The following is a 14296-nucleotide window of genomic DNA, read 5'->3' as shown; positions in this document are numbered from 1 at the left end:
AAAATTCTGTGAGTCTCTGAGTGTGAAATCTCAGCCATCTTAACCCCGAAGCACTGAGACCTTCAGTTCAAGCAGGACTAGAGCAGCTCCGCTGAGGAGGCCCGGGGTTCTGTGGAAAATGACGTCACCTGAGGAGAAAGAAAAGGCAGCGACACAGAAGTTCAACATCGGAGCCCAGCTGGATGAGTTCGTTAAAGAGCGTGAGGAGGTCTGGGACATAGGAGAAAGGCAGCACAAGCAGGGACTCTTCCAGCTCGCTGAGGAAGAAGGAAATAAACATTAAAACACCACAGTTCTTAATGTGGTCAAGTTTTAAATCTTTTCCTCTATTGTTTTTACTGCTCTTCTACTTGAACAGGTATTATCCATTTAGAGTTAAATATTCATCTATGTTCTACATGGTTCTCTCTTTTCACTGTTTTTTCATATTTAACCTTTTAATCTATTTGATGTATTTTGGCCCCTGGCATGGTAGGAGAATCTAACTTCTTTTTCTTCCAGATAACCAATTTCTCCAAAGTCTTTTGTTTAATATTCCATATTTATATGATATTTCTCTTACCACACACTGAGTCCTTATAGATGAGAGTCTGTTTCAGGGCTTTCAAGTCTGTTTTGATGATCAAGTGATTCTGACAACGATCCTGTACTATTTCAATTTTGCTAATTTTATAGCTTTTTAATCTAAGAGAATAGCTCCCTCTTGTTATTCTGGTTTGGTTTGTTTTACTTTTCTTGAACTAGTTCTAGTATCATTTCAGCAATTCTAATTAAAAATCTGAAGAGGATTTCAACTGGGATCATAAACCTATAAATTAGTTTAAGAAAAAGTAAATCTTCAAAATACAGAATCTTCCCATCTAGGAATGTAAGTACTGCAATTAATCTAAATTTTCCTCCAAATTTCTCCAGTGAAGTTTCATCATTATCCTCAGATAGGTCCTGTTTATTTCTTGTAAGGGATATATTTAGATATTGAGATTTTTTATGAAAAATAATAACTTTCAGCAGGTCAAACTCATAAATAAAATCAAAAGGTAAATCACAAACAAGAAACATTATTCCAAAAATATATGACAAAAGATATAAAGAATTCTTAAAAACCAGTATAAAGAGCACAAGAAAGGGAAAGTAACTAAAAATTCACAGGTAAAAATATAAATGGCCAACAAATAAAATTTTAATTTCATTAATAATCAAAAGAAATTAAAATAATACACTATCACCTTTTGCCTCTCAAACTGGCAAAAAATTTTTAAAAGGCTGGTAAAAATCAGTACAAGCACTCTAAAAAGTAATTCAGCAACATACGCCTTTAGAAAGCTCATGCCCATTGATCAGTTATTAGACTACTAGGATTCTTAAAAAAATAGTAACAATGACTAAGATTTATATATAAAGGTGTTCACAGTATTAATAATAGCAAAAAACAAAACTAACATCCAATAGTAATTATTCATACAATGGAATATTTTGAATTCAATAATATGTTTTTGAAGAATATTAATAACAGGAGCAAATGCTCAAGAACTATTCTGTGAAAAAGAAGATAGAAAAGTGTACACAGTATGATTCCAATTGTGTATGTACACAGAACATAAGCCAAAGGAAATATACAACAAAAAATGTTAACAGTTGGTACTTTCGACCAGGTAAGAGATTATTTCATTACCTACAATGTAAAGTAGCACCACCCTCCATTTGTCCTTAAAAGTATCTCCCTTCATACTTTAGGAGCAGCTTCCTAGTTCTGCCTTCAAAAGATTCTAACAAATTATTTTCCATCAAAATTTTGCCATAGTTAAACCTATAAGGAGGATAACCATCAATTATAATTTCTACTTATCTCATGTTGAAATAAGCATTTAATAAGTGTTGTTAGCTGACAAATTATAATCATTGTGCACTGGGACTCACCTTGACTTGATTCCTTTGAAAATCTCCAACACATAAGCTGAAGGCTATAAAGGAAGCATAAGAGCATGAGTGATACTCTTGGTTGGTTTCTATTGAAGCTCTCTAGTCTCAACCTCCTCAAAGACAGGGACTGCTCCCTCTCACTTGAGAAACAGTGTTCTAAAATGGCAAGACATGCACGGGCTTAGAGTTAGTCAGATCTGGGTTCATAATCCAGCTCTGCCTCTTAGCAACTATGTTACCTTCTGTCGATAAGTCAGGCCAGTTTCCTATCTATAAAATGAAGATGCACTGACTCACAAGAGTATTGGGATGAATGAGACATACAAGTAAAGTACTAAGTAATTAGAGATTGCTGGATAAGCATATGTTCTCCCTCTGCTCTCCCTCTCTCTCCTCCTTTATTTGACTTATTTATTTAAACTTTTCCTCCAAAAGCTTCAATTTGAAAGTTCATGTAAATGAACAGAATCTTCAGAGGGCTTTGGATACTGAACATAAATAAGCACTAGAAAATAGAAGAATGCCAGTTCAGTCCAATCAAAAAGGCCGAATCGAAAGTTATACTAAAAAGGTCCTTTTGAAATACAAAATATCCTAGAGGATTCTGCCATTCAAGAGAGATTTTTAAAGATGAAGTATTTCCCAATACATCCATTCTCAAATCATGCCTCTTGACTTCCTCTCTTGTCCTTGAAAGTAACCTTTGAATGACCAAGGGGAAACTGTTAGACATCCTACTCACAGAAATACTGCCATAAGCCATCAAGATGGGGTTGATGGGAAGAGGGACCTATGAAGAAAGTATTAAATCAAGTCATTAGAAAACAAGACCTTGATAGTGCTTTTCATAGGTAGGGTGATAACAGTATTTTACATTTTGAAAAGAGAAAACAGAGACCCAAAAGACTGAAAGGGTGTCAAAGAATTATCAGGCCTTTTAGTTTCTATCGTGCTTATGAATGAGTTTGGGCAATACACTTCATCTAGAATAGTCACCCTGCCTCCCAAAGCAAAGCAGGAGCATAAGTTTCTAGTCAACAGAATCAGCTCAATCTACAATTTCCCCTCCTCTTTTTATTAAGACCGAGCTTCCTTCCTCCCCATTCCTCAATTCCTTCTAATATCTGAATTAGAAAAAATTTTATCACATTTATCTCATTTCCTGATCCGAGTTAATAAATCCTGAAACAATGACTTTCTCCTCAGGAATTGTCTCTATCTACACACGTTTCCTAGAGCATAACTTAATGGGCTATCTTACCTCCTTCCCCGCAGCTTTACAAATGGCTTTGTGTTCTTTCATTTTTGCAGTTTCTTCTCGGTATAGCTCAACAGCCTCCATGATCCTCTCAGCCTACATGGATGATGACAAAGGACAGAAATCATCACAACACACTCCATCATCTCAGAACCCTGCAACTGGAAGGCCTGACTAGAAATTTACCAGATAAAGTAGCTTGAGTCAGTTTAATAAAGATGTGCCAATAGAGTGCCAACAGCATCTAAAGACGTCTTTGGTTTTTCTATTCTTTTTTTCAATTTACGGGGAGGAAACTATGAGTCATGGATTCAGGTGAGACTGTATGTGGACATCTTGAGGCAGGCAGCTCCCAGGAACACCTGAAAGTGCTATTTTCAGAAGATCAAGCTTTCCTTTCTAGAAACCACACATTGATTAAACAGATTCAGCACTACTCCTGTCCTTGGTTACAAGGGAGGAAAACAGAGGTTATGATCTCCATCTATGAAGTTCATTAAGTTTTCTGACACAAAAGGGCTATTTGGTTGCTAAAGGCTTTTAATAAAAAGTTGAGATGCTAGGAAAAAATGAGATACTATATTCTATATCAACTTACTGCTTTGACCGTTTCAATAGTTTTCTTTCCAGTAAAGTAATTGTCACCTTGAGTCTCTCCCGGAACCTGCCAGAAACAAAGAGATCTTTGAACGATATCACTGACAGGCATTAAAGAGCCAATAAATTAATCTTATATCCATAAAAGAACAGGCATTACTGTGTAATGATGATGATAACATGGTGTTATCAGCTCCCACTAACTGAGTACTTAGTAAGTGCCAGACACCATGTTAAGTGCTTTATATGTATTATCATAAGAATATCCTGCTCTACAAAGGTTTAAAGAGAATGCCTAATTTCTCAAATTTTCTGATTTTCACTTTTGAAAATTATTTCATTTTGGAATAAAATAATTCCCTGAAACCTCCTTAAAGAAAAAGCCAGAATGACAATCACTCAATACCCAATTTGGTCAATCTTTTGTCCCATAAAATCAGGAAATACAGTTGCATTAAAAAGGACTACACAGATTCCTTCCCATATCAGCTGGTGATGACTTCAGTATGTAGCCCTAATTCTGATTCCATCAGAAATTCTTGAAATTAGAATAAATCTCAATAAGATAATTATAGGGCACCATCTCAGGGTCCCAAAAGATTTACTTACTGCTGGTTGGTCTTCTTTGGCCACACTCTCCTCATATTCTGCTTCCCTTTGCTGCCAATAGATAGATATAAATTAATTTAAAAGAAAAAACATGGGCTGCACATGAAGTGAAATGAGACAGTGAGAAACTACTTCTTTCAAAACATTATCCCCTAATGGCATGCCTGTCTCTGCCTGACCGCAGAAATGGTGACAGTAGTCTTGGAAACATCTCCTGGAGGTTCTTGGACCTGTGCTGACTGAGCTGTGACTGCACTGGACAGGCTTTAGCTGGGATAGCACGTCAGACACCCACCAGCATATCTGTAACCAAGCCTAAAGTCCTCACCATCTCCCTTTCTTCCTCAAGAATAAGAGGCTCCCGTGTTCTCTCCCAGAGTCTCAGAGATTTGTCATGGGACGACGACACAACGTAGTCTCCACTGGGGCTTACAGCCAAGCACCATATTTCCTGGTGGTGCCCCTGAAGAGACAAAAAACAGAAACAAAAACCCTGAATAAGGCTACCTTACTCACAGACAGCTACCTGCTTACATTAGTGGGAGATCAACACTCAATCTCAAAAGTAGTTCTTAAGGACTGAGTAAGCAAAGCAGACAAGAGGTTACCTCCAGAGTCTGTATGTGTTCAAATTTGTCCGCATCCCACTGCTTAATCTTGCGGTCTTTCCCAGCAGTGAAGAAGAGGTGAGACTTGGGTACAAACTGTAGGTACATCACACTACAGAGTGATAGAAGTATTCAAATGTCATCAAATTCCACATTATTAGAAAGAGCCTTGCACACATAAATACATTTTGGATGGCTAGTTCTAGACTGTCTTATTACTTACATTTAGAAGTTTCAATTTATGACTGTCTGAGAACACTAAATAAAAGACACTGACGCTCAAGGCAAATGATACTCAGAGGTGACTCAAAGGGAGGTCTTAGAAAAGACTGCACCTACCTGTCATCATGTGCAAAAAGAGATTTGTGGCAGTCCCCAAAGTCCAAACCCCAGATTTTCACATTCCTGTCAGCAGAGCCAGTTGCTATTAGTGCTCCATCCTATGAGGAAGAGAAGTAAAACATTATTTGATTACCTGAAACTCTGTAAATTAGATAAAGAAAAGCTAACCGGAACATTTAACCCACTTCTTTCAAAAACATTAAAATCAACGCCAAAAAATGAATTTTAGCTCTCTACCAAAAGCACCCACTTCTTTGCTTTTACCTACAGATCTACTTTAAAAGCTTCTTAAGTGAAAGCAAGAATTTGGTGGCTTATGTTTTGGTTGTGCCTGGATGTTGGTTATCTGTTTACTCTGTTAAATAGATAGGAAAAAGAATCTCTGATCTCTGTCATAGGATTTGGGGGGAGAGAGGAAGAGGGAAAGAGACAGAAAAATGAGGCTGGGAAAGAAGCTACCAGAATGTTTATGACCTAGCTTTTTATCCCATGTTCCCTATCACTATTTCTCTTATCTTTCCTATTTCAGTTCCCAGTTCAAATGATTATCACAGAACAAGAAAACTGGAAATATTTTCTAACACTAACTTATTCTGTGAATGTACTGATCATGACAACAAGAGCACAGGGCCAAATCCTTTTACCCGGACTACACATTGTTTCTAAATATATAACTAGACATTGCAAAAATACGATTTTGGTCAAAAGACTAAAAGCATACGTAGTGCAAAATACTGTAAATATCTACCTCACCAATATTATCCTTCAGAACAAAAGGGGATGCTTTTTTTAAAAGTCTTTCACATTTTAGGGTGTTTTACCAATTATAGTATTTTAGACAACAAAATACTATTTGGGAATCCACAACAGGGAGTTAGTTATGAGGAAGCATTCAGATATTTGTCAAAATATTCTGAAAGCATTAAAGTACATATATTTAAGATATGGTTATTACAATTACTTTATGATTTCTTTTTTTTGGAGAAAGATATACAACAGAATGAAAAAATAAATACTCTAAAAAGAAGATATCAAGCCAAGAACTAGGGAAGCGCTTTAGAAAAGACAACTTGTCACTGAGACGCTATTTAAATTTTACTTACATAAGAGATGTCCATGCATATAACAGGCAGTTTGTGTCCATACAGCGACAGAAAAAACTAAACATTAAAAAATACATATATAAATAAGTCATGTCCATCTATAAAATATACTTTATTACATGTGGATCTAAAACATAACTTTAAAATACAATGCTAAAAAATGTTCTGCATTGCTTGATGTCTATATTTTCAAAGAAGATAACTGAACCGCCAAAGGCAGCTTGAACCTATGTCTAGCACACAGACCCTGCAGGCACTTGCCAAGAACACTACAATGAAGTGGAGCCAGCGATGTCCTGGAAGCCTACTGCCTCAGTCAGAATACGGCAGAGATGTTCTCTGGACCTCTTAGCTGAAAGGACTCTAGGGCACTTGTTTCACAATACTCCTAGGCCCAGTCCAGTCCTACTGACTCTCTGGGCAAAGGGCCCAGTAATGTACATTTTTATAAGAAACCCAAATGATCCTGACGTACAGCCAAGGGTGGAATCACTGCCCAGGACGCCCAGCAATACTCTTACAACTATTGGCTACGACAAATTTTTCTATCCACAGATTTTCTGAACGCGTGAAATATAACTTGTTTTAAACAAAATTTTAAAAAATTTAGGAACCAAAGGATTCTTGTAAAACTCTAGCTTTCCTAGTGCACCTGCAATGTTTTGATTCACACACAAAGTTTTAGAAACATACTACTGCTGGGCCACTTCTTTTTAGTCTCAGCTCAAGGTCAGTCAGAAAGAAAGAAAGAAAGAATATTCCCAGGCCTAACCACTGCACCTTTAAAGTGTCCACATAGAAAATTTTCACGGTGCAGTCCAGCAGAGACACAGCCAACAGCTTTTGATTGGGAGAGTAACTGACACACAGAACGTCTTCATCTAGTTGCAAGGTTCGGGTTTGCTTCACAGAAAGTCTGGCACACAAAAAGCATCAAGAAAAAAATAAATACTGAGTACTCTACCAAGGGAGACAAAAATTCCAAAAACACTCTGGAGTGCAACAGAAATACACATGTCAAAAGTCCATTCAGTGGTTTCTCATTTTCACTCCAAAACATGGACATAAATTAAAAAAAATATTTACTCACCTCTTCTGGGTACTGTTTTCATCTTTCACCAACTCAAAATCCCAGAACCTGACAGATTTATCAGCACCACCTGTCACAAAGCCACGCTAAAAATCAAATAACATTTCAATTAAAAAATATTTTAGGGGCCGGCCTGGTGGGGTAGTGGTTAAGTTCGTGCATTCCACTTTGGTGGCCCAGGGTTCACGAGTTTGGATCCCGGGTGTGGTCCTATACACTGCTCATCACACTATGCTGTGGTGGTGTCCCACATACAAACCAGAGGAAGACTGGCACGGATGTTAGCTCAGTGATAGTCTTCCCCAAGCAAAGAAATAAAATAAAATAAAATCTTTTAGTACAGAAATTTTGATAAGAAGACACATGAAAATAGTATAAAAGACCATTTTTACTTAATGGCATGGGACAAGAATTAAGAAAATGTGGTTTCTCCTTAACCCCTTTCATTGCTTTTTTGGGGCTGCTGCCACAGACCTTATTTGAGAATTCCTAGCAGAGACTAATACAGACAGATGATAACATGTGTCAAATTCTAGTTATACTTTCATTTAGCATTCTGAAGAAAGACTCAATGAACACTGTGGGGGTTTTTGCTCCACCTAAAAAGGCAACAGTCAAAAGAATTTGCTGTTGAGTAATAAAATACTCTGAAATACACATAGATTGGGTAATCTAAATAAGTTTGTTCAAAGTATTTACCTTGGAAGGGCATAAATTTATTCCTGCAACATCCTTGCTTAAAATATGTTCAAAACTGTTTTGCAATATCAAGAAAATTAGTCTCATCACACTGTAGTGTTAGTGCAAAGTATATAGAACATGGAGTCAGAAAACTAGATCTCAAGTGTCTATTCTGCCATTTCAGAGATTTATAACATAGGAAATAAACTTAGAACAATCGTTAGTCTTGTTGTAGTGATAAAGACTACCTAGTTTATAAAACCATTGTAAAAATAACAATGATATAATGGATGTGAAAATACTTCGGAAAAGGTAGAACACTCTACAAAGGCAAGATGTTATTACTACTTAAATTTTAAATGCTGTTTTGTTTCGACCCTAAACAGCACTGCCCACACTAAATTCTAGATTCTGTCTTTTCCAAAAATAATATCTATTTTCAATGGATGAAGGCTTGCCACCATTGACAATATTCAAACAAACGGGCCACAATCTCTTAAGGTATTGTCAAAAAATACCTCAAAATGTTCTGAGCAACAGCACCATTACTAGCATAAGTATACAATTCTCCAGAGCGACTCCTCTGAAGGGAAGCACACTACTATGACTTGACAGGGCTGACGTATTCGCTAAAAAACACTAGATTTACATAGTCATAGATGTACGGACCAAAAGGCAGCAGAAAAGTGTACTCTATCCTCTACATTGTGTTGCCCAAGTAAGCATTTCCTCTTAAAAGGTATCACAAACCATTGGTAAAAAATTACGAGGGTAAGCAATTTGATGTCATGTAGCTGATGATCCAGAGCAGCTGAACAAGAATTCATTTCATAATGACAGGCACAAGATATGGCCTCATATGATATGAAATTATGTATCATATATGCAAAATATGTATCATATACTAATAATATTATATATTAAAGATTACATAAAAAGTGAGCTTTCCTTAAAGATATCCTGAGAAAGATCTTTGCTAGGCAGCAATAAAACTTGATATAAGAAATGGGAAATGCAGCCAGAGTACTGAAGCCCAGATCTTAACATCTGGTTTAGTTACCTGATCTGGAGAGAGAGACAAGGACCACAAAGCTCCATCATGTGCATCTATTGTCTCCAGCAGATTTCCTGAGGCCAAGTCATAAAGCTGCAGCTTTCCTGTCTGTGGAAGACACATAATGAGCACAGCTCTCACGAGCACACCTGCAACCTCCATGATTCATGCCTACACAGGTTAGAAAAGATTTCATAACCAAGCAGCAACAATGTGGCCAACTGCTTAGGAAATGGACCCCACGTTCCATGCTCTGTACTTCCTATCTGAAAAACTGCTGTTAAATCCCCTACTGACATACTGAGTTAACCTTGGCGGGGTTACTATGCTGACAGCTATGGAACAGTACAACCTTGTAGTGCAGGACTCTTGTCACTTTCATTGGTTCCCCAACTTCAAAAGGGAAATATCATGGCCATAGGCAAATCAGAATAAACTCAATAGCAAAAGGCAAACCTAAAAATCTTTGAAGTTTAATCAACCCTAAGCAGACCACCCTTCATGGTAACTGGCTTAACCAACTCTTCTCCATCTAGCTTAGATTTCCTCCCCTACGATACAATGACAGCAAGAAACACAAATCTACTTACAATGCTAGGGAGGGCAACGAACTTCAAAAAACAAACTGCAATAGCTTAGAAAAGATTCAGCTACACCTCCTCTTTAGAGCTCTGTATACGCCGTGGTCACCATGCCAGCATGGAACACACAACAGCAAAGCCTGCTCTATGATGAGCTTCCACAAATGTGGTGGGAAGCGGGTTAAGATGAAAGACTTGTGACCCAGGGTCACCTCTTTCCAACTCTGTGACTGTTGGTGAATTCATCCCCATGAGCCTGTTTTTTCATCTGTAAAATAGAGTTTATATCACCAACCTTGCTAAGCTATTGTGGGGAATAAATGAGATAATGTACATTAACTGCCTGGCACAGAGGCCATATTTTAGTCATACGTAGTCTTCGAAGCAATTCACAAAATGCCTTTCCAAGAGCAAACAGTAGATGGACATTTGTTAAAAGAATGAATGAAAAATGAGGGAAACTTTTAACTGAGATTTAATCTTTTTCCCTGGCACTGACCCTAAAATCTCTCCAGCTTATTTTACACTTTTTGCCAAGCAAAAAATATCCATTGTGATACACAGATTTTCTAATAAAATAATCATGCACATACGGCATTGTTTTAGGGGCTAACTATGACAAATACTTACAAAGCACTTTTCAAAACATTCCATGGACTATATTCCATTTTATTCTCACTACTCCTACTACCATTACTGCCACTTCTGCTACCAGCTCTTATTTATTAGTTATTTGCTGTGAGCCAGTCTCTGTGCTAACTGCTTTGCTACTGTGAGGTAGGTTATTTACATCATTTTACATGAAAAAAACAAGGCTTACAGGGTTAAGTGACTTGCCCAGAGGTCTCACAGCTAGTGAGTGGAAGAGCTGGGATTCAAACCTGGGCCACCTGGTGTGAGAGCCACTGTGAAAAAGCAAGCGTCATCATCCCACTAGAGATAAGAAAACACACCAAGGGAAGTGATGTGACTTGCTCCAAATTATCTATTTTGTAAGGGGGAGAATCTGAATCCAAATCCATGTCTGCTTATTCCCATATGGTTATCTCCCAATCTGATTAGCAGCTGGGAATGAGGACCTGGTCAGTCTGTCTTCAGTGAATGCTTCTATCTGCCAGGCATGATACTAGGTACCACGTATTTTATCACTGGTCTTTTCAAAACACAATTACGTAAGTGCTCGTAAAAAGATGCACGAAAGGCTGATCACCAAAATGTTAATTTCAGGGTCATGATTTTAATTTAATTTTCTTCTTCATAACTTGCAATAAGGTTTGATATTTTAAAAACAAATAAATAAAACAAAACAAAAAACAAATCTCAAAAACAGGGCAATGAACTAACACCCTCTCATATTATCCAGCGCTAATACACTTCCAGTATGCTAAAAAAGGAACCAGATTGCTCAAATAGCTTTAATACCGAGTAGAAAAGCCCCCCAAAATCCAAGAAAAAGTCTCAGTTTACCTTTGTTCCTATGACCACCTGCCTATCACCAGGTACAAAGAACGAGCAAAGTGCGTATTCACAGGTCATCGTGCGAATACACTGCAGTGTAGACCTGTGAGAAAGAAGGGACAAAGAGCCCATATGTTAAGAGAACCTGCTTCCCCATTTTAGACACCAGCGTGCATGTTCACTACAATTTAGACACACAGAGTGATCAACGTGAGGACAAAGTCTGAATGAATAACCCTAGGCTCAGACTCATAGTCGAGGAAGAAAATAACAAACAGTACCTAATTTATTTTCTTTGTAAGGGCCTCCTAATCCTCAGGAACAGAGATTATACAAATGTAGGACAGAGAAAAGCATCTGCTGGGCTCAACAGAGCCCGACCTGCCATCACAAAGAAGTAAGTGAGCCCATAGGATTGCTGGTGGAATTAGCACATCATTATAGATCCCTACAAGTAACGTTCATTTTATTGGACCATAAACATTCACCCATTCAAAAAATATATATCAAACGCCCACTTCATTCAATAAACATTTACTGAATGCCAGGTACTGTTCTAGGTGCTGGAAATATAACAGTGAATTAAACAGAAGTCCTAAACTTCATAAACCTTAACATTCTTTAGGAATGAGACAAATAAATATTAGTATATCAGGTGATACAGACGCTATGGAGAAACACAAAGCTAGGGAATGCGATGAGGAGCGAGGGTGGGAAGGGGAGAGCAGGACTGTCGTCTGATGAGAAGACAGGGAGAAAGCCTACAGATAAACCAGGAAGATGGTTCCAGACAGAAGGAACAGGGAGCACAACAGCCACGACGCAGCACATTCTTGCTGTGTTCAGGGATAACAAAAAGGCCAGTGTGGCTCCAGCGGAGGAGAAGGGGAGAGCAGTCAGAGAAGCTCTGTGAGGACCTCGGCATTTACTTAGAGTGAGACAGAGCTAGCGGAAGTGATATAACTCCCATTTAAAAAAGATTAGATAGGCTGCTGTGTTGAGAACAGACTATAGAGGGGCAAGTAAGGAAGCAGGGAGACCAGCCAGGAAACTGTTGCAACCAGCTGGATGAGAGATGGTGGTGGTTTGCAGTGGGTGGGGGCAGCGCAAGGGATGAGATGTGGCTGAAATCTGGGTAAGTGTTGAACGTAGAGCTGATAGGATTTGCTAACGAATCGGACGTGGGACATGAAAGAGATCGAAAATGGCTACAGGGATTTGGGCTAGAACAACTGGAAGGAAGTAATTATTTACTAAGATGGGGAAATCTGTAGGAACGGCAGCTGAAGAGAATGTTGGAGAAATGAAGATCACAAGTATGGTCTGGGATGTATAAAAATTTGAGATGCCTAAGTACACATCCAAGTGGTGATACAAAAGATTTGGATACATGAGTCTGATGTCCAGGGAGAGCCTAAGGCTAGAGATACAGATTTATGCATCACCGACATATGAAAGCCATGTGACTAGAAATTACATAAAGTGAGTGCAGATAGAGAATAGGGCCGGAGACTGCCCTGAAGTATTCCAACATCTAGAGGTCAAAAGATAAGAAAGAACAGCAAAGCCTGAGAAAAAACAGCCAGCAGAGGAAGAGGAAGTAATGAAAGTCAAAGAAAGTGTTTCAAAGAGGAGAAGATTATCAATTTAAGGAAAGAGTGTCAAGTGAAGCTTACAGGTCCTTGGATTTAGAAACATGAAGATCACTGATGAGATGACAAGAGCTGTTTTGGCAAAGTGGGGAGGATAACAGCCTGATGGGAGACAGACGAAGACAGAATAGAGAAAAGGAATCAGAGGATGGAGAGATAACTAGAGAAAGATATAAAGACAAACGAAGGTTATTTTTTCTTTTAAGATGGGAGATATTACAGCCTATCTGTATGCTGATGGGAACGACCCAATAGAGAGAAAAAATTAACGATGCAGGAGAGGGAAGAAAATTGCTAGAAGGGGAGAGGAGAAAGAACATCATTTACAAGCTTTGATTAACTTTGGTTAGGAGCACCAACATAGTAGGAGGAGGAAAAACAGATTATGTGGCTGTAGATGCAGCTAAATTGGCAGATGTAATGGGAGTATATGAAGGTTTCCTACACGATTCCATTTTTCCACTTAACTAGCAGGCAAAGTCATCAGTTTAAAGGTGGGGGAGGTGTTTGAGGATAGAAAAGGAGGGGTGAAACAGTCATTTAGGAAAGAAGGAATGAGACATTATGGAAAAATTACTGGGCAGCACTAAAAGCCTACTTGCATATAAAGAGCATGCAGTATGTTTGTTTTTTTCTCTAGCCAAGTACAGCTACAAGCTTCAGACATGGAATAAGCTTGCAGCTTTTTGCACCAAATTTAAAAAGGCAACTTTTCCTACTCTAACCTCCACAGGCCTATGGTCAAAATGCGCTGAAGACACATTTTGAAGGGATTGTATTTAGGCCTTAAGAAACTAATAACTAACCATCAAGAGTACTAAAAACTCATTCAAAGGGAAGGAAATGCTACTGGATAAAGCTAGAAATAGCATCATTTCACAAACCTGTTCCATATCTTAATGGAATCAGCTGATGCTGAAAGGACAGCAATATTGTCTGAGCTGAATGACAAAGTCCGCACATCACTGCGATGACCCCCAATGGCAATTCTGCTTGCCCTGACAGGCTGAGTCGTCAGTGCAGATGGACTCAGAGAATATAACTCCACCAAGTTGTTTTGCAGCAGGAAGACAGCCTTCAATTCTCCTTGAGATGAATGAATCAAGTCAAAGGATCTGCGTGAGAAAATATTCGTAACTGTTCTAGCTACCATCTTAGCTCACAAGGTCAACTTTTTCTAGAACGGCTTTGCAACGTCCTCAATCTACACAAAGTTTGAACAAGTATAAAGAATTTTACAAATAGGAGAGCTTGGAGTATCGGATGGTAGTCAAGTACAGCCTTCTAAGTCAAAGAAACCTGGGCTCACATACTGGATCTGACATATATCTTGTCTTGGTGTA

At 38.3% G+C, this 14296-nt stretch overlaps 2 protein-coding genes across 5 annotated transcripts in view; one reads left to right on the top strand and one right to left on the bottom strand.

Moving 5' to 3' along the window:
• The window catches only part of SPAG17 (sperm associated antigen 17), a 209891-nt gene extending 206121 nt beyond the window's left edge, over positions 1-3770 (top strand). For all 4 annotated transcript variants that reach the window (XM_070487139.1, XM_070487137.1, XM_014847644.3 and 1 more), the window contains one exon: positions 3232-3770. The gene's annotated coding sequence lies outside the window, so the exon portion shown is untranslated. The remainder of the gene's footprint in view (positions 1-3231) is intronic.
• Positions 1-14296, bottom strand: part of WDR3 (WD repeat domain 3) — a 29808-nt gene that overhangs the window by 2601 nt on the left and 12911 nt on the right. Inside the window, exons 11-25 of the mRNA XM_070487140.1 lie at positions 13838-14068; positions 11311-11404; positions 9269-9370; positions 7528-7613; positions 7218-7353; positions 6438-6494; positions 5332-5432; positions 4993-5104; positions 4713-4847; positions 4385-4435; positions 3777-3842; positions 3182-3274; positions 2663-2710; positions 1918-1961; positions 129-257 (exon numbers count right to left, since the gene is read on the bottom strand). Coding sequence (XP_070343241.1) covers positions 129-257; positions 1918-1961; positions 2663-2710; positions 3182-3274; positions 3777-3842; positions 4385-4435; positions 4713-4847; positions 4993-5104; positions 5332-5432; positions 6438-6494; positions 7218-7353; positions 7528-7613; positions 9269-9370; positions 11311-11404; positions 13838-14068 — 1485 coding nt within the window. The remainder of the gene's footprint in view (positions 1-128; positions 258-1917; positions 1962-2662; positions 2711-3181; positions 3275-3776; positions 3843-4384; positions 4436-4712; positions 4848-4992; positions 5105-5331; positions 5433-6437; positions 6495-7217; positions 7354-7527; positions 7614-9268; positions 9371-11310; positions 11405-13837; positions 14069-14296) is intronic.

The sequence above is a fragment of the Equus asinus genome, chromosome 16 (genome assembly GCF_041296235.1).
Source record: "Equus asinus isolate D_3611 breed Donkey chromosome 16, EquAss-T2T_v2, whole genome shotgun sequence".
NCBI classification, from domain to species: domain Eukaryota; kingdom Metazoa; phylum Chordata; class Mammalia; order Perissodactyla; family Equidae; genus Equus; species Equus asinus.
This window is presented reverse-complemented; position numbering and strand designations above follow the sequence as displayed.